The sequence below is a fragment of the Rutilus rutilus genome, assembly GCF_951802725.1.
Source record: "Rutilus rutilus genome assembly, chromosome: 25".
NCBI lineage: Eukaryota > Metazoa > Chordata > Actinopteri > Cypriniformes > Leuciscidae > Rutilus > Rutilus rutilus.
Genome location: NC_140229.1, coordinates 27,885,304 through 27,906,021, shown reverse-complemented (window position 1 = coordinate 27,906,021; position 20,718 = coordinate 27,885,304). Strand labels below are relative to the sequence as shown.

At 37.3% G+C, this 20,718-nt stretch overlaps 1 protein-coding gene across 1 annotated transcript; it reads right to left on the bottom strand.

Annotated features, from left to right (window-relative positions):
• Positions 1 to 224: 224 nt before the first annotated feature.
• On the bottom strand, positions 225 to 19,096 carry aldh7a1 (aldehyde dehydrogenase 7 family, member A1). Its single transcript, XM_084401083.1, has 18 exons — positions 18,839 to 19,096; positions 16,291 to 16,344; positions 16,121 to 16,186; positions 15,334 to 15,414; positions 15,129 to 15,252; positions 14,901 to 15,033; positions 14,772 to 14,816; positions 12,946 to 13,023; positions 12,332 to 12,429; positions 7,287 to 7,328; positions 3,825 to 3,919; positions 3,610 to 3,694; positions 3,033 to 3,139; positions 2,106 to 2,222; positions 1,920 to 2,017; positions 1,051 to 1,124; positions 619 to 694; positions 225 to 473 (listed from the first exon to the last, which is right to left on the bottom strand). The coding sequence occupies exons 1-18, from the start codon at positions 19,031 to 19,033 to the stop codon at positions 419 to 421; spliced, it is 1,623 nt and encodes a 540-aa protein (XP_084257209.1). The 5' UTR covers positions 19,034 to 19,096; the 3' UTR covers positions 225 to 418.
• Between the last annotated feature and the right edge of the window lie 1,622 nt (positions 19,097 to 20,718).

Here is a 20,718-nt window from a genome sequence, read left to right as displayed (position 1 = left end):
TTTTCCTCGTCACGCACACAACGCTGCTCTAATTCTCATGCAGACCGGATGAAATCTCACCCTTTCCTCGATGGTTCTTCGCATAAAAGACATTTTACAATCTTAGCATCGTGAGGTTTTTGTTATTTGAATGGCCAATAATCATCCTTTCCAGTCCTCAATACCACTTCTTAAAAGTTTTCAACATGTCCAGGGCAGCATTTCCCAAAAGCACTTTAAGAGAGTTTAGGTTTTATAGACTCATGGTTTATTGGTAATAAACAGTGTTCAGTCTTTAAGGGCAGCATGGATAAGCGCTACAAAATGCACGTCAGTGACTGATGAGCTGTTTTGGATTATTTTATGTGGCAGTACAAACAGATATACATAAAACTACCATAAATGCTATTTCCCACTGCTAACTAGGCAACATCACGGTTCACTCAAACTTGATCCCCTGGGCCAGTGGCAGGTCCTTGCTGTAGTTGATAGTGCTGCAAGAGGAGGAGGACAGTCTCAGGGACCAATTTGAAATGTCAGCAGGAAAAGTTATTGAATCCAATTTACATGATAAACGCTAGATTTAATTTCAAGCATGCTGGCAAACTTCCTGAGGTTGTGTTGAAGACTGACACTCACCATGTGGATCTCCTCATGTACTGCTTCCAGGAGTCACTGCCCGACTCACGCCCACCTCCCGTGTGTTTCTCACCTCCTGCACACACACACACACACCACAATAAGATCACACACTGGCTTCATCATTCCTGGTTCTGTCAAGTGTCAAATTTGTAGGATTTGCCTGACTCTGACCAATGGGTTATCGTTGGGGAAGGAATAAGAAAAGAAAAAGTAATGACTTGAGCTTAATGTTATTTTCATGCAAACTATTGATACAAATATTTATCACATTTTGCATTTCTTCAATTGGTGGTGGAGTTTCCAAACGTCTACGGTACTTTCAGCATGGCCGAGTGCAGTAAGGCTGATCCCTTATTGCATCCCGATCCCATGGTCAATGTTCATGCTGCGATGCACAGAATGGTGTGGTACTGATGTACTGATACGCACCAAACGCTCCTCCGATCTCAGCGCCGCTGGTTGGAATGTTGACGTTCACAATGCCACAGTCAGAGCCTTTGGGCCTATAGAGTTAGACAAACAACTCTTACACATTCATCAACTTACAATATAAAGACACTTCCATAATATTCAGTTTATCTGTGCTAGGGCTGTATGATTTACGCAAAGCAGAAAAAGTGGACGGAATCACAGAATCCAGTCATAATGGAATTTGTCATTTTTTATGAATAAATAAAAGCAGGTCAGTACACTTAAATCGAGATATAGACTAGTGTCTGTTAATATTAAACCACAAAAAGACTATTTCGATAAGAGTCCTGCATGTTCTCTGAGTGAATGAATGGCGCAGAGGTTTCGTTTAAAACACACACACACGGCACTCAGTGTTTTCAGCCTTTGCCGTCTCACTATATGAGAACATAAACGCATGAACTTCATCTCCAGAGCCACTCTGAGCATTTTACTGTTTCATATAAGAAAAACTATCATCATTTTGACAAAAAAAAGTTGAATTTCATATGATTAAAAGAAAAATGTGTTTTATGTCTTCAATTGATAACCAGAAAATACACAACACAATTTGTGAAAAAAAAAAAATTCATAGAGAATTTTTTCATAGGGATTTCCCTACTATGCTGGAGTCTTAAGTAAAAACAAACGTCTGCTTCTGTCATGCTCATTTTGCGATCTAGCTAGTTTTCAGTCAGCTGGTGAAATGGTGTGGTCGTGTGACATTGCTCTATGGAGGAGTGTTGCGGCTCGGCAAGTTTGTTAGCCCTGGCTCACACTGGCCCGCACAGTGGAAAAGCAGCTTTTGTCAAGGAACTTGTAAACAAAAAGCTACATTGCACACATACCCTAACCAGCGGAACACTCTGCCCATGTCTTTAGTGAAGATACTGCTAGAGAGCCCTTGTTTCACTTCATTATTCCAGGCAAATGCCTCGTCCTCTGTCTAAAACCAGAGTAAAATATGTTACAAGAAAAATATTATTCATATAATATTATAAAGTATGCAAAATAGAATAAAATAAATATCCCACCTTGAATTTAAGCACGTAAAGGATAGGCACGAAGGTCTCTGTGTGAACTATGGGAGCGTCGTGTCGCAGTCCGGTGATAATAGTGGGTTCCACATAGTTACCTGGGCGATCCATAATCTGCCAATCAGATTTCAGTGCTCAAGTTCAATGCATCATCCAGGTCATGAAGTTAAAAGGTGCAAAAGCTTTAACGTCACAAACATGCTTTAAATACAAGAGACAAAATGTACAATTTTCAAAGCAGCAACATGAAACAGATGAGTATCCCATTGGTGAGCGGTAGATCATGCTAGAACAGTGCTTATGGATGTTACCCATCTTTTGATCGTCACATTGCATTTTCACCTTAGAAACACTGCTAACACAAGCTGTCTGTTTCTGATGCTTAAAAACTAATTCATATGCTCATCACCTCCAGTCTTTTGTATTGTGCTACTGGGGGAATGTCCCGTGGCTCTAAAAGTACGCTCCAGTTGGCTCAAAACGCAGCAGCTAGACTACGGAATTCCAAGCTGACATAATAAATAAATAAATATACAAAGAAATGTAAATGTGAAATAAATAAGAGTATTCATATTTTTATTTCCTAATTTATGTATAATTGTATTTTTGTTTTATTTATTTGTATACTTTTTAACCTCAAATGCACACTGTGTAATCAGGTTGAAAGGTCAAGCGTGTTCAGTTCAGAAATGCAGGGTAGGGCGAAAAATCTCAATTACTCCTCCAACTTCAAAATCATTGTTTTACCTTTTTTTGTTGTAAATGGCGTTTGACTTAAAGGGCTAAAAAGGGCATCCTGATTGAGAAATACTGACCTAGAAGGAATCATCATATCAACATTAACAGTAACTGTCAGAAGACACCCTGTTTCTGCTGTAATAATGACAATCATACTGCTACTGTTGGCACTGAATGAACCGTTACCTTTCCCCCGCACACCAGAGCGCCGCCCTGCTGCTTCGCCTGCTCTATGGCCGCCAGATACTGTTGAACAGCCTGTTTGGTGTGCAGAGGTCCGTAAAGAGTGTTTGCTGTTACCAAATAAAGAAGAATCAATGCATGTTTGTGTTTCAAACAGACATGTAACACACTGGGTCTCATGCACTATACTACACGTGCACACTAGGTAGGGGCATTTTTCAATAAAACTGTATTTGAATACTGAAAATGAGGATTGCACATTTGTCGTTGGAGGATCTTGCTGCACATGCGCTCAGGACAAATGTGTGTGTGAAAGGCTGTAAAGGAAAGGTTGTGCAGAAAGGCCTTATGTGGAGGTAGTTTTATGCAAAGAACTAACCCAGAGCATGGAGTCACTCATTTAGAATACTCCAAATTATTTATTATAGATTTATTAAAATCAGAACGAGGTTAAGAACAAATTCCTGCATGTACGCACATGTAAATTAGGTGGACATTTTGGGTGAAAAGTTCTCCTGTGAACTAAGAATAATCCACACAATCCTTGTGAATGAGGCCCATTATTCTCTGCTGAACTTACGGTCCCAGGGGTCACCGATGCGGATCTGCTTGTAGGCTTTAGCGATTCTCGCCACAACCTCGTCATGTACACTTTCATGCAGCATCTAATTCAGCAGGACAGCAGATCGAAAAACAATCAGACGAAGGGTTGGAAAAAAATTAGAAACTAGTTAATAAAAAAGAAGAGAGAAACCATGGTTAAACTAGTGCTTCTCTTTAGTACACTATACCAACCAGTCTTCTGGTAGTAGTGCACCGCTGGCCAGCCGTTCCCACAGAGGCAAAGACAGCAGATGGCACAACCAGATTAAGATCAGCGTCCTCAAACACTGCAACAAAAACACTATGCAATGACTTTATGGACTTCCTTGAATGAATAAGTGTGATGTGATTCAGACTAGGGTGACCACCTGTTTGTGGGGCACTGCGGGGTACGGGGAGAGAGAGATTGATTCTCCACTGTTAGAATATGTAAACATTCATTTATATTATTTGGAAAGTTTGATGTGACATAACTGACGTTGGATGATAATATGCTTTATACAGCTAATAAGCTTTGTTAACCGATCAGCTCTATGACTGGCGCTCCATTTGCTCAGGTTCGAGTGATGCGATGTAATTTACCTCACAGGACTTATTCAGCCTGCTAAATACAATAAACTGAATAACAGACTAGGAAGTAAAAATCACATTTTATAATAAAATAAATTTCTTGAATTTGTTTGATCTAGCAGCTTATCCACTAAAACGCTTTTATCCACTGTCTACACTGTAAACAGATTTAAATCGGAAAACGTACTGGTAATTTTCTTCCAGGACATTATCCAGTAATTTTACGTAAATTTCCGTTAATCGTAAAACAGAACACAATGCAATACATAATTCAAAATACAGGTAAAACACCTGTAAAAAGGAGTTTCCATGGAGCCAAATGGAGTTTCCTTGAAAAATTCCAGTCTGGTTTTAGGATTAACCACAGTACTTTATCTGCTTTATTAAGAGTTTTGAATGGTATTTTGTTATCTTTCGATTCCAGGGACTCTGTAATTTTAATGCTTTTAGATCTGAGTGCAGCGTTTGACACTGTTGTCACACCTTGAAAAGTTTGTGGGCATCTGAGGAAGTGCTCTCAGCTGGTTTAAGTCTTATCTTACAAACAGAACCTTTTCAGTTGGCACTGGAGGCTCTGCCTCGTCCGTAGCTCCTCTTACCTGTGGCCTTCCACAAGGCTCCATTTTGGCCCCTACTCTGTTTTCACTACACATGTTACCGCTAGGATCCATTTTTAGGAGGCACGGAGTGTCTTTTCACTTGTATGCAGATGATACTCAAATCTATCTGCCTTTCAAGCGGACAGACACAAAAGGCCTAGAAACCCTATTTGCTTGCTTAAACAACATAAAATCCTGGATGTCCTCAAATTTTTTACATTTAAATGCGAGCAAAACTGAGAATATTGTGTTCGGGCCCTCTGTAGGAAATGGAAAAAACACTTAATGTTGCAAACCTGTACTCCTACATCAAACCCATAGTTAAAAGTCTGGGAGTTCCTTTGGATTCCTCCCTTGAGTTGGATAAACACATAAACACAGTAGTTAACTCGATTCTTTTTTCACCTGAAGCTTTTATCTAGAGTAAAGTCTTTTACATAACATATCACTCCTATTTTAATGTCTCTTAACTGGTTGCCGGTGCGTCATAGAGTTGATTTAAATTTTTTGTTTTCAAATCCTTAAATGGTCTTGCACCCTCTTACCTCTCTTGAACTTTGAACGTGCCTGGTAGGCGTCTACGGTCCACAAGCAGTTATAATCTGTCCCAGACACATTCACGATTAAAGTCGAGAGGGGATCGTGCTTTCGCAGTGGTCCGCCCTAGGCTGTGGAATTGCCTCCCCTTATCCTTGGGATCCCTGTCCTCTTTACATGAGTTTAAATTTAAGCTAAAGTTTTATCTTTTTGACCGGGCATTTCACTAAATCTCAATTATGGTTCTATTACATTATGTGTTAATGGTTTATTTTGTTTCCTGGACTTTTACCTTGTAAAGCACAGTGGTCAAATTCTGTTGTGTTTATTTGTGCTATATAAATAAATACAATGAAATGAAATGAAAAAAATAAACAATATGGAAAATTCCTTCATATTTATACAGTACATTATGACTTTTTTTTACAGTGTGGAAGTCCTGGCTAGTGTAGCTGTATTAAGTTCACTGTTGATGAGGTCCACACTGGTTCCTGGACTTCATCCACACAGTCGTCATCAGTGGAAATAACCCTCTCTAACAGATGCATTTCATTGAAGTTCATTATTGCAGTTCATTTTCCAGCTAGAACACGTCAACTGCACAAATGTATTTTTAAATGGCAATCACAGTTTTTTAAAGTGGATAAAAAAAAAAATAAATAAAAAAAAAGTTGTCCTAAAACAAGAATGGGTATTGTTAAAAATGTATGTAAAACTTTGATGAAAGGGTTTGATCCACTTCAAATGTTGACTACTGTATTTTTTATTGTGGGATGGTGGGACATTGCTTACATCTTGCAGAACACGGTGGTCACCCTACCTTAGAGTAACTACCTACAGGCCATTTTATTAGGGCTGCAACTAACGATCATTTTTGATAGCTGATAAATGTGCCAATTATTTCTTTCAGAAATAAATTACTTTCAAATTACAAGTCCAGTCCAATGCTTATCCTCCAAACAATGTGCAAACTGGAGGTGGAGCCTTTGAAAACGGATTCAAATGTATGAATGTAGGCTATGAAACACGGCAAATGGTTTAAAAAGCTTCCAAAGTTTTAAAGCAGCAGGACAATATAAATCAATAAATTATCAATGATAAAGTACAAACAAATGGTTTGCCGTAAGAGGTAGATTGAACACTCATTCACTTCTGAATATTCACACTTCCCCATTACAGTTACTGTTCTCATGTATCATTACTTGCTATATCAGTAAGATTTCAAGTAATTGTCAATTTACAAGCTAAATTTAATATCCAACAATAAGAACTAAAACGGCTCACAAGCATCTTTAAAGAGTTTAATCATGTTTTCTGTCCTGCTTTGGACATGGGTCATGCAGCTCTGCAGCAGCTCGTTTACTCTGTGACCTTCAGAGTTTTTCAAGCATGTTCTTTTAATAGAAAGGCGTTGTTCATTACTGTAAAGTCACATCACTGACAGGGTTCCGCTGTGACTAATAAAATTTGTTGTCAATTATTTTCATTATCGATTATATCGACTAGTTGTTGCAGCCCTACAGTTTATTCAGTTATAACTACTCAAAAGACTAAAGGCCCGTTCACACCAAGAGCAATAATTATAAAGATAACCATAACTATAACTGTATTAGCGTCCACACCAACAAATGATAACACTGTTTATTATAAGTGTGCACTGCAGTTTTGTCGTCTGCCGTTTTAAATGCTCAAGCTCTTTAAAGCGGAATAGATTCTGATTGGCTGTCGATATTTTTTTTATTGTTCATCAGTTGGAAAACATGTTTCTGAAAGTGATTCAAACGATATCCTTACAGCTGTGGTGTGTGAACTGCTATTTCTTTATATTTATGATTTTTTTTTTAGAACTTTATCATTATCGTTATAGTTATCGTCGTTGGTGTGAAAGGACCTTTATACAACTTATTCCAACAAAAAGACCCTTTTCAATTAATTAAATGCAACAAACCTATGATAGCGTTATTTCCTCCCAGCTCCAGTAGCTGACGACCTGTAAAAAAAAAAAAAATTTTTTATATATATATATACTCTTAAAACCATGAGTCAAGTCAGGAACCAAACCAATGTCTTAGGGTTTTCCCAGAGCTGCACGATTCTGGATAAATTTTTTTGGTTACATTTTTTTGTTTGGTTTCAGATATATATCACGATTCTCACACAATTCTGAACAACCAACTAAACAAAATAACATGCAACTTTCTAGAACAGGGCTATTCAACTAGCTACACTCGAGGGCCGGATTATCAAATCGAAAAGTTGAACAATTTATTGAAACTGTTATTGAAACATAACAGTTTCAATAAATAAGCTAAAGTAAACCTAAAAAAAGTATTGTATTTACTTGGAAATGTGGTACCCAACAGTTTGCAGATTTATAAGACCATAATAAAGAAAAACTTGATAATTTACAGCTGTGTACAACTATTTTCCTTGGAACAAATAAATAAATTACACAAGCTCAGAGCTATTGGTAAGAAATAAGAATTACTTTATTTATAATTATGCTTAAAAGAAAATAATCTGATAGTGAGACTTGATAACCACAGGCTACTCACTCCCACTGCATTACAAATGCCTAAACACAGGTCAAAAACTATACGCACCTAATGCTATATAAATGACTATAACATAGTATTCAATATAATATGACATATTTCTGCTCAAACCATGGTAAATTACTACAGTACATTCATGGTAAACGTTTGTAAGGGTGTTGAGGCTGTTTGAGCCGATTTAATACTAGTTAAATCAGAGTGATTTGTGGTTTGTAGCAGAGAGGTGTCTGTCGAATTGAAGCGCTTCCCACTGGTTGTCGCAACGCTGTTTAATATTACTGACCGGGACCGGGACCGGGAAAACTCAACTCCGTGCTGAAACAACTAGTGAAACAACTGAAAACAGCGCGATTTGTTAAGCGAGAAACCGCTTCAGATGATACTGACAGAGTGAACCCGAATAGTTATGCAAGCGCGTTTAGAAAGAGTCGAACCAAAATAATTATTAATTCCCAAATGATTGGTATCGCTGGTTCAGTTGACAGAAATACGGGACACACATAATAACTGCTGAAATATCCGCACGTAAAACGTTTCTCAGGTCAGTCGGAGCGTGCATCACACTAGACTAGCCGCACCGCCAGGAGAAGAGGAGGAGGAGGGTGGTGCCGTCGGGCCAGAAGGAGGTGATGGGCGGGCCGCCAGTTCAATAGAAGTACTAGAAGTTCTGACAAAAACCTAATTGCTGCAGTCTGTTTTAAATGTTTAATTTGAATGATTTTTAAAAATAGTTTAAATTAATGATTCATAAATACTTCACTTGTTGCATAACTGGATGGAATCAGCATTTATGAACAAATCTCTTGAATTATTCAATGACAAGTTGCCTAAGAGTTGAACTGTGTGTGAATGTTACCTAGTCTTAGTTCTCGTGACCATTTGTTGTGTATACCATTTGGGGGGGGGGGGGGGGGGGGGGGGTACCATTGTCTCAATTGGGGGCAATTGCCTCTATTGTCTTTAGATGATTAGATTTAGTGGTTACCTCTAAGGCTGTGTGTATGTTTAGCACCTTTAAGGACAGCCCACTGAAAGGCCTATAAAGAAACCATGTAAAGTATGTTAGCCAGACTGATTTGGGAAGAACTGCAGCCGCGTCAACGCAAAGTCCTCAATAAAGAATAACTTTGTTTGAACGTGATCCCCAACGTCTCCTGGTTTCTTGCTTCGACGAAGAAAAAGTTTTCAACACCAGTAACACAGCAAAAAACTAACATGCTACTAAACACTTGTTTATTTTACAACTTCAATATTGTCTCATCTCTGGGCGTAACCGGTGTAAACCAGTGTTTTTCCTTGATGCCTCACCACAGCCAATCATGCTGCATGCTCACTGACGTAGGGCTGGGCGATAAATCGATTTTATCGATTAACTCGAATGTGCGGTTTACGTCAACTTGTTTGAATATCGGTTTTCTCTTTAACATCCGCCGGCGCTGCCCTCTGGGCTCCCGTAGTTCCGAACGGGCTCAGCATTTGCCATTGAGATACACAAGCAACATGAACAAGACCGCGGCAGCACAAGCACACCCGCTGAAATATTTACACACTGAATCCGCAGGGCCGCCAACTCTCACTCATTCACCGTGAGACTCACGCAATTGTCACTTTTCACACGCTCTCACACCACACATTCATTTCCTTACGCAGAGAAAAATCGCAAAGCAAAGAGGACACTGACACCGACAGACTAGACACAGAAGGTTACTATTGATATGAAACAAATTCTCAGCTCTCAGATTCTGTCAATTTAATTACGAAATTCAAACAATAAACACCGTTTTGGAGCTTGTAATTGTGACGTGACAGATCTGACAGAGTTCAAGCTATACTACATATTTATTATATTTTTACCTATATCATTAAAATATTATAACGTTGTTATTATAAAAAAATGCATTTATTTTGAGATGTTATTTTTAACCTTTAATAATAATAATACCAGCTGACATGGCTCTGTATGTTTACAGCATTAGGTGAGATTTTTTAGAGTAGAAATATAATTTTTGATATCAATAATTACATTGTTACTAGTAAAAATGCAAATTACTGATATCAATAATTCATTTGTCACTAGTTGAAATGTCTATTCTAGATATCAACAATTTAATTGCTACCAGTAACATTTTTCAATTTTGATATCTGAAAATGTATTTCTGATATCAATATAATTTCAGATATCTAAAATGTCTTTCTTACTAGTAACAATCACATTCATGATATCAGAAATGAACATTGTCACTAGTGAAAATGGAATTATTGATATCAAAAATTAACATTGTTACTAGTAGCAATTCAGTTTTTGATATCAAGAATAGACATTTCAACTAGTGACAACTGAATTCTTGACATCAAAAATAAAGGTTTTTACTAGTAAGAATTGTATTTCTGTTATGTGAAACTGGAATTTCAACTAGTAAGAAATCAATTCTTGATATCAACAATGGATTTTGAATGGCAGCCTATGGTGACATTTCACTAGTGAAAATACAATTACATATATCAAGAATTATAGTTTTTACTAGTTGAAATTCAATTGTTGATATCAAGAATTATCATTTTAACTAGCGAAAATGTAAATGCGGATATCAAGAATTAGCATTGTTACTAGTGGAAATGTAATTCCTGATATCAAAAATTGCCATTGTTACTAGTAGAAATCTAATTCCTGATATCAGTAACTATCATTTTAACTAGTGAAAATGTAGTTGTTGATATCAAGAATTCATATCCTGCGAATGATTAAAAGTCAAAACGGCTTGCCTATTGCCATTCCCAGGATATAAATTGTTAATATCAAGAATTATAGTTTTTACTAGTTAAAATTAAATTGTTGATATCAAGAATTAGCATTTTAACTAGTGAAAATTTAATTGTGGATATCAAGAAGTAGCATTGTTACTAGTGGAAATGTAATTTCTGATATAAAAAATAGCCACTGTTACTAGTAGAAATCTAATCCCTGATATCAATAACTATCATTTTAACTAGTGAAAATTTAATTGTTGATATCAAGGATTCATATCCCGGAAATGAATAAAAGTTAAAACGGCTTGCCATAGCCAGTTGGAATAAAAGAGAATGTAGATGGAGAACAACTAAGGGTGTAACGATTCGTTTTAACAACGCTTCGATTCGTATCGCGATTCGTGGTTGTCGATACGATTCAAAGACGATATTGGTTCATTTAGAACGATACGATCCGAAACGATTCAGTGACCTGAAATCGATTCAGTGATTTTTTAGCCAAAAATTCTTGTAAGGGAACCAGGTATCAATTAATTATGGATATAAACAAACAAGTAAACAACAATTAATGTCAAATGCATTCACATTTTATTTGAATAAAGTAGGACTGAACGATTATGACAAAAATTATAATTGTCGATTATTCCCTTGAAATTGTAATTGTGATTATTAATTACGATTATCACAACACTGAATGATGTTCTGAATAGTTTGGCCATGGGACCCACATTTCCCCATGGTCATCAAGCCGCGACCCACCTTTTTAGGAATTATATAGGCCTATTATAATACATTTGTTTACACAAAAATTGTTGACACACAAGTTCTGTCCCCCTTTACTTAACATACAAAAAATGTTTTTGTAAAAATATGACAAATACTGATAAACAGTAGGCACTTCGAGGTTAACCAATAACGTCATTTATTGGTATTTTACTTTTATTTCTTAACTTACTAATTTACGACGTTGCATTCTTGTATGTCTTTTGCACTTTAGTGAAGTGATACAGCGCGCTCTGCCGCATTTGCGCGTGCAATTGAAGAGTGCGCGCTACTGCAGTAAAGCGGCTGAGAGGACAGGAAAGTCCGTTTTTCTGAGGTGAGAGACTTTGCGCTGCTTGTTGTCTTTGCGATGCTGCTGTCGCGTCACGCATGGCGATTGGCGACGACGTCACAGATAGGCAGACTGAATCGAGTAACGTTTAATGCCTTTATCATTAAAAGTGCTAAGAAAAAACATCCATATAAAGTCTGACGTGCTTAAATCCAATGCGTTATTTCCTAGTATCGATACAATCGATTCATTACCTTTTAAAACGATGTTAGATCGATATATGTCGTCCGGAAGACCAACTTGCCGAGCACAGATCGATGTAGTTGGATCGTAGGAATATAAATCGATACATCGATGTAGTTGATGAATCGTTACACCCCTAAGAACAACAGATTCGTGCTTTCTAACAGATGCCCCGCAATGATCATCACTCCAAATTAGCAGCACAGAACATTGTTTGTTTGTCAGCACAAAACGTAATCCTTTATTACAGTAATTAAAGCTAAATGCATGTCTTGGAGCAATAGCATATGGTGCAGCTGTGCTTCAGGCGACCAGAGGTTCTTTGCCGGTCCTGTTCCATGTGAGTGTATAATGTTGTATGATTTGATATGTGATATAAAGAATAAAACCCACCGAACCGCTCTTGTACCATCATGGCCACCTGTTTGCCCACATGAGTGCTGCCAGTGAAGGACAGTAGACCCACTCGCTCATCTTTTGCCATGGCCGTGCTGTGTACACACACACACACACACACATTCAGATTGTTTTATTTAGTGCCATGTCAGCATTCAAAGCTATTTTCTTGGCAGAAATTATATTACAAAAATACAAATATCATATAAATACAATAAAAACCAAACAAACAAAAACAGCAAGTCAAGATACAAGATTTTTTAAATTAACATATGATAAAACAAAAATCCAAAACCTTTTCAGGCATAATCTTACTAACTAAGTCCTTAAGTGAGGTAACTTCATAAAAGAGCATACTACTTTTATTAAGTCCAGGACAATCTAATAAAATATGTTTAACAGAAAGGGGAATCTTACAAAACATGCATAAAGTTGGGTCTTCCACCAACCCACACACACAACTAAATGCTTTTTCTCTGTACAGTAAGAGTATGGTATCAGAATAACAGTCAAAATGTTCATGATATATCCAGTGATCTTATGTGACTGAAGGGCTAAACTAATAAGAGTATAAATGTGCTTGATTTCAATTTCATGTATGTGTCACATACCCGATGTCAGCTCCACCGCACGTCATAGAGCAGATCGCACCAGGAAGATGATTGTGCTCCAACACCTCAGCTACAATCCTACACAAGAACGTGAAAAAAAGAAAGAAAATCAAAATCAGGGTCCAGATATAAAAAAAAAAAAAAAAAAAAAAAAAAAATAAAAAAAAACACTACAAACTCAAGAACTGAAACTCGAAACCGTAACTTATCAACATCAGAGATACACGAAACATTCTCTGATATCAGTGTTTTTTTAAATGTACCATACAATATTGAATTTATAGCAGTTTCTGCCTATTTTGAAGTGCCCCTATAATGCTCAGAGCTATATGAGGGCTATATGAGACAGGTTCATAATTTTGATTAGGGGGTCAACTAAAATATTTGTACATAATTTAATGGTTTACATAGATAATTAACTAATTTTTCTAATCATTTAGATTGTTGCAGCACCTGTTTTTTACCCTCTTTCTGAATGCTCTTTTTTAGTTTCGGTTTCTTTTCGGAACCCGCCTTCCGAAAAGCCAAGTTTGCTCTGATTGGTCAGCTGGAATCAGTCTGCTATGATTGGTCTACAACTTAAGAGCGTGTTTCGGAGATGTAGAAGCCCTTACAATGACTGGTGGGTCTTTAAATCTGGGGTGGGTCTGAGGCGCTTTAAATACTACTGAAACTATGCTAACTATCTATGATATCAACTCCGCCATATTTCAAGCCCAAGACCGGCAATAACAGTCAAGAAGAACATGCTGATCGACCTGAACCACCTTCACAAGCACAACTTTACGTTTCACAGTAGTAACTTTTTATTTAAGACCTCTTACATTTTAGATGTGATGTTATAACTGTGTCATTTCTCTACAGCATGGTAAAAACTTTATCAAACTGACCAAGCAATGATGTTTTGCCCAGACTAGCTGCAAAGTTTAACCATCATAGAGTGAAAGTTTATCATTTGCATGTGTTTCTAAGTCTTGCCAAATTAAAGATTCAAGCGATTTTAAACCATTCAAGTGCAAGAAGAGGTGAAAGAACTCGATTCTGTACTCGCGCACTGTTTTCTGTGCGCACACACTCAGAGCGTGCATACAAAGAGTTTTGAACGGACACCTACACAAAATAATCTCAAAATACCCCCTTTCGGCAAGTATTCTCGTAAACAGTCAGTTATGTCTTAAGTGAACGTAAACAGTTGAGAAAGAAATTTGACGTGTATCATTATTTTGGATTTGTGCAGTAAAAGTGACAGCAGCTTAGTAGTTAGGCAAGTGTTTTTTGTGTGGTATCGAAAAAGTACTTAAAGTGTTCTTTAAGTAATAAATGGAAAGAAAAGTTTTTTTTTAATTGAAAACTCAAACACCGTAATATGATCCGAACCGTGAGTTTTTAAACCCATAAACGGCATACTAATAGCAGTCAATGAACAATCAAGGTTAAGAGATTTAAAAAAAAAAAAAATCTTACATCATCTTTAAGCGCACTGATTAAACAGCTTCTCTTTGAGGGGCAGCAAGAAAGCAAAATTTACTAGTTATGGTCAATGCACTTAATTGTTTTTATTACGAACAATTCAAAACATTTTTGACCTTGCAATCTATATTCAAAATGCCTCAGCTTGCTCTTCATGTGATATGCTGACGTCTGCAAGGCTGCAGTTCAGCCAGATCCGCCTTCACTTCAGAAGGAAACCCTTCTCACAGTCAATCCTTACCAATACATCAAATCAAGTCCTGCCTTTTTTCTTACTTGATAAGCCATTTCACTCGGAAATAAATGTGAAATAAGAATGGGGGTGGGAGAGAGACAAATACATGTAAATGACGTACTTGGTAACGGCAACACTTGTGAGGGGTGTCGTCGGAGCTCCTTTCCTGTGAAAAGAATTATAAGTCATTAACTGCTATTACTCATCATCCTGCATCCAGCTGACACCCGAGGAGGAAAGCGAGTCTTACCAAAGACAGACATTTCCACAGATGAGAGCGATGGCGTTGTTCCAGCCATACACGGCCACAGGAAAGTTAAAGGCAGTGATGATTCCTACCAAGCCAACAGGATTCCACTGCTCGATCAGTGCGTGGCCCGGCCCTCAAAACACAAGTGAAAAAACACTCAGTGTCTCAATTTATTTAAATACAACCACAGCCCTGTTTATATGCATGTATGAAGTGAAGCGAACTCACTTTCAGAGGGTAAAATGGGTCCGCCGATCATGCGGGACAGTCCTACAGCATAGTCACACACATCCACATACTCCTGCACCTCACCAACACCCTCCACATAGATCTTGCCCATCTCCAGAGACACCTGCACACACACAACACTCAGGTCACAGCGCTCAGTCACTCATCTATGAGGATCTTTACAGTCATTTCAGTGCAATCTTACCAAGCTGCCGAGAGCTTTGATCTTCCTTCTTAAAGCGTCTCCAATCTGTCGAACGATTTCACCTCTCTTTGGAGCAGGAACCTGAATGACACGTGTGGACAAGGGTTCAGTGGTTTATACCTGTTTAATATATATCTGTGGACCACTTTTATCAAGAATTAAACAACTCATGTATACACAAACCAAGCACTGAGCTAAGTTGATCGTAGAGGCCATTGCGCTTTGTGAACCAATTTAACCGGTTCATTGGAAAGAATCAGTTCGTTCACAAATCGGCATCACTTTTGCGTCTTAGAGGCGGTGGAGATTTCTTCAGTAAAGAAATATAGTACAGTAAAGTAAAAAAAAGAAAAAAAAGAAAATCTAAAGAAAAAAAAAGGTACACTAAGATGAAAGTTTTTGTCTTTTCCTTACTCAGAGTTGCTCTCAGATCGGTCCCGAATCGCTTTTAAGCTAAGACTCCTACGTAAAAGTTTTTAAGCTAAATTAAGAGTTTTCTTAGAGGATTCTTAGAATCTTTATGAATACGGGCCCAGGTGTTTTTACGCAAGGAGTGTGAGTGTGAGCCTAAATGAGGAGCATCAGAGGGTTAGGCTTTGCTCTACTATTTCCCCAACAGAAGTTAAATGTTTGTAGACACTGGTTTGGGAAAGTTACACATTATATATGGAAATCCTGTAATGAAGTTACTGGCATATGTCAATTGTGCGCATTATGATGTTTACCATATCATCACCTAGCTTGTATTACCCAGCCTTACTCAATACTTGATAATACGAAAGCTTACATCTGCCCACACTTTCCACGCGTCTTGTGCTTTCCGTACAGTTTCCTCATATTCTGCTACGGTTGCCTGTATAAAGACAAAATTCATTCAGGGAACGAATCATGCTTCTTAATATGCGTTTATTCAGCAGAATGCATTGTTTTATGAAAAAAAAAAGCTGTTGACGTTACCTGACGCACTCTGGCAATGGGCTGATTGTTGGCTGGACAGTATGAAGTGATCACCTGTATGAAACATAGCTCATTAAACAGCATCCTGTACAAAGAACATCAAAATAACGCTTCTTACAGTAAAATGCAACAACTGACAAAGGATAACGTAACCAACATCGTCTCCGCATTGATCTTTATTTCTGCAATGCTTTGAATTAACAACGCAGCAGCGCCGCATTTAGTGAGTTCAACTGGGTAGGCTAAGAAAAACAGTCAAATGCAAGCATGACTTGTAGGAACTGAAAGCGAATCAGACAGCAATGACTCGCTCAAACTAACCCAGCAGAATCCCAAAGACTAGGGATGTGACTTTAATCGACGTAGGACAACACCAATGATGCCGGTATCACTGGGGGGACGTCGGGAGCTTTCCCCTCTTTTCCACCTCGCTTTTAACCCTTAATCGCTGTTAAAAAAGGTCATTTTGACCCCAAACTTTTAAAGAGCGATTGCATAAGGAAATATACATTTTTTAAATGGATTTACTTTTTTCATTTTTTTTTATTTACTTCTCAACTATACATTCATGCTGTGTTTTTGTGGAAATTTTGAAGTTTTTTTTACCTATTTATTGCACAATTACATAACTAGGCCATAAATTGGCTCATGAAAAAAGATTTTTTAAAGAAAAAAAATCACTTAAATGATGATCTTAATTAAATCTAAATAGTTTTTGGACATTGCTCTATGTGTTAGGGATAGAATACTGACATCTGCTGGTTTGTGGAAAAACTTTAGAAATTATAATTAAAGAAAGAAATTGCAATGACCACATATATCCAATAGAGGGCCATAGAGACTCATTCATTTTCACTTCATTTTTCTTGATACTTAAACTTCTCCTCACAACTTTATGATATATATTTTGTGAATATTTATTTAAACATTTTGAAATACATAAGAAATATGTAGTTTTGTCAGAGTTATAATTTGTTGTTGTTTTCTGATATATTTTGAATTATCTTGCTTTTGCAAATTATTATACATACATTTGCAGTAACATTACAAGTCACCACTATGACATGACTGTAATGTGTGTGTGTGTGTGTGTGTGTGTGTGTGTGTGTGTGTGTGTGTGGTGTGGGGCAAGCTTGTTCCATGTTGCATATGTGACATTTTTCAGATTTATGCCAGTTTAGTTGATTTATTTGCCAATTTCTATAAAAATGCTCTCTGTTGCAGTGACATACGTGTGTGTGTTTGTGTGTGTGTGTGTATGAGATAGAAAGTTCGTTCCACTTTGGGTTTATGCTCTAGGACCAGACCTTTATTTAAATGTAAAATTTATGACTTCAGATTCACCCGCGTTCACTCAGAAGGAATCACTCACATGACCTGTGCACTTGTAATGACACATCAAGGATGTTAAGAGGCTAAAAGCAGGTTTAAAACTTGCCCCATTGAAGTCAACAGGGTGCAAATTTTAAAACGAGGATAACAAGTGTAGGCAGCACCGATTTTTGTCGTTGTTCTCTGTACTGACAGCACTCCAAATGTATAAAAAATGAGCTCAATGTTAAAATTGACCGGAGTTCTCCTTTAACTACAGTGTTATTTTAAATAACAGTTTTATATGGGGGGATTAATAAATAAATATATATATATATATATATATATATATATATATATATATATATATATATATATATATATATATATATATATGAAGACTTCAGATGCAAAAGCCTCTAAGTGCCATCTGAAATTTTCTTCTAAAATGATCATTTTTATCAAGCTTGTATGTTTATGTTCAGTTATTTCACTTTAATGGCAATGAAAATGACCTATTCATTGACATTAAAGTTAAATTATTGAACCTAAACATACGAGCTTGATAAAAATGCTCATTTTAGATGAAAATTTCAGATGGCACTTAGAGGCTTTTGCATCTGAAGTCTTCATATATATATATATATATATATATATAAATATTATACAAAAGAAAATAAAGTAAACATCTATATCTATATCTATCTATCTATATATATCAATACTTTATTTTCTTTTGTAATACTTTGTTTTGCAATTTTATATGTGGCATTTAGTCAACCTCTACGCTTGCGTCATACAGTCATGAAGACTACTGATATGCACTTGCCACTTTTATCCATTTCTTAAACAATTAGTCAATTGTGTAGGAAAGTAGAGGGAAAGAACTACAGTAAAAATGTGAACAGATGTGTGACAATTAACGTTATGTCACACATAATTCAACCATCAGCCTTTATTCCCCAAAGACTGTAAATGTTTTGCCAGATGAGTTGATGTTTAATTTCAGTTACAAATAACAGATTGACTCTTTTCACTTCTGAACCTTAGAGTCGCTTAACTGTACAAAACTCATTCATGAGGAAGCAGGTTCACAAACTTGACCAGAGCAGATCATTCAAACATCACACAATAATCTCAAGTGAATGTTATAGTACATTACATTCCAGCATGAAAGAATGAGACCGCTTCGGCTTTACTATATTTAGAGCGCGTGACGCTCGCGAGCTCCTCTTACCTCTCCCTGTCCCCCCCACGCGCCGTTATACACGCCGGCGTTGTCCTCGTCGAGGCCCAGCTCCTTCAGCCAGCTGTACTGGGGCTGTGTGATGAGCATGCTGGACATGCTGGCCGCGGGTCTGACACTCAGCGACGGTTTCCTCCTCAGGACGCGGAGCGGCGCGAGTCTCAACGTCAGCACGCGCTGCATCATTAACTACTGACGGCGAGCGGCAGCGGAACCAACGCTCATGCGCACCCGCGATCACGTGTGTTCGGCACTTCTGATTGGTCAGTCGCGACTCACCCACTTCATCTGGTTAAAGGGATAGTTCACTTTAAAATGAAAATTACCCTATGATTTACTCACCCTCAAGTCATCCTAGGTGTTTATGACATAGGCCTACTTCTTCCAGACGAATTCAATCAGAGATATAATAAAAAATGTCCTGGCTTTTCCAAGCTTTAGAATGGCTGTTTCTGTTCTGAAGTCCATAAAGGTGCATCTATCCAACATAAAAGTAATCCATACGACTCCAGGGGGTTAATAAAGGCCTTTTGAAAGTAAAGCGATGAGTTTGTGTTAGAAAAATACCCATATTTAAAACTTTATAAAGTAAAATAACTAGCTTCCGGCCAAACAAACATACGGATTCGACTTAAGTCACTTATGCGAGTAGTGCGACGTAGGCTACTGCTGATATTTATGCTACGCCATGATGCGCTTTGCTACTTTTGACATCACAAGTTGCATAAGTTGCGCTTCAGGCATAAGTAGAGACTACGTATGGCCATTTGGCCGGCCGGAGGCTAAAATTTTACTTTGTAACGTGTTAAATATGAATATTTTTCTTACACAAACGTAACACATGTATCCTTCGCTGCCTTAAATCACCTACAATCCTTTGCACACATTCCAATTCACAAAAATAAACCGAGGGACAAGTTGGACAACGAATCAGTGCTGAGCTCATCTGAGTTTATTATATAATGTAAGACCAAAATAATGTTTTCGGACATGAAATCATAGATTTTATCTTTTGTTTTGCTGTAAATTAATCACTAACACTAAATTGCCAGTAATGTAATAAAATTAAGTTTTAATGGTATTTTCGTGCCATGACTGTGTGAGAACATGAAGATGAGAAATGCTCGGGACAGTTGACGGGCCAGTACTGCATCATCACGAAAGTTTAAGCACTGACAATTTAAATATTCAAGCGCAAGAAGATGCGAAAGGGAACTCAATTCATTACTCGTGTTCTGTGTGGGAAGTTTAAACATCCCAAGAAGTGTGCGCCCAGAAAGCCTCAGACAGCGCAAATACTAAAGTGAGCTCTTTCACATCTTCTTGCACTTGAAAATTATGGAAAAAGATGCCTGTCTCAGCGAGTATCGTAGTAAACATAGTCAGTTGTCTTAAATGAATGTAAAGAGTTGTGAAAGAAAATGCATGTGTACAGAATTAATCAGCATATTGGACCGTGGATTTGGTCTTAAAGTGACAGCAGCCTAATATACCTGATAATTTATACAGCGAAGACTAGGCAGTGTTATTTTACATAACTTTATTCAATTTCTGGACCTGAAAAAGTTAGTTTTAGGTCCTGCTGCCATCTGTTGGTCAGACAAAAACATGTAGGAATTACAGCTTTAGAAAACAAATCCTATAACCACATACATCCAGCAGAGGACCATAAACATCCATTTATTTTTCTGAATGTGCCCAACTGATCCCTGATCATGTCACCGGTCAAGACAGTCGCAGACCTTGCATTGAACAATGCATTTTAGTCAAATTAAAAATTAATTCGAACATTGTGCATAAAGCTAATTAAACTCTTTCTCTCATATAAGACAGTGACAGTTGTAAAATGTTTCTTTGTTCATAACTTTAAA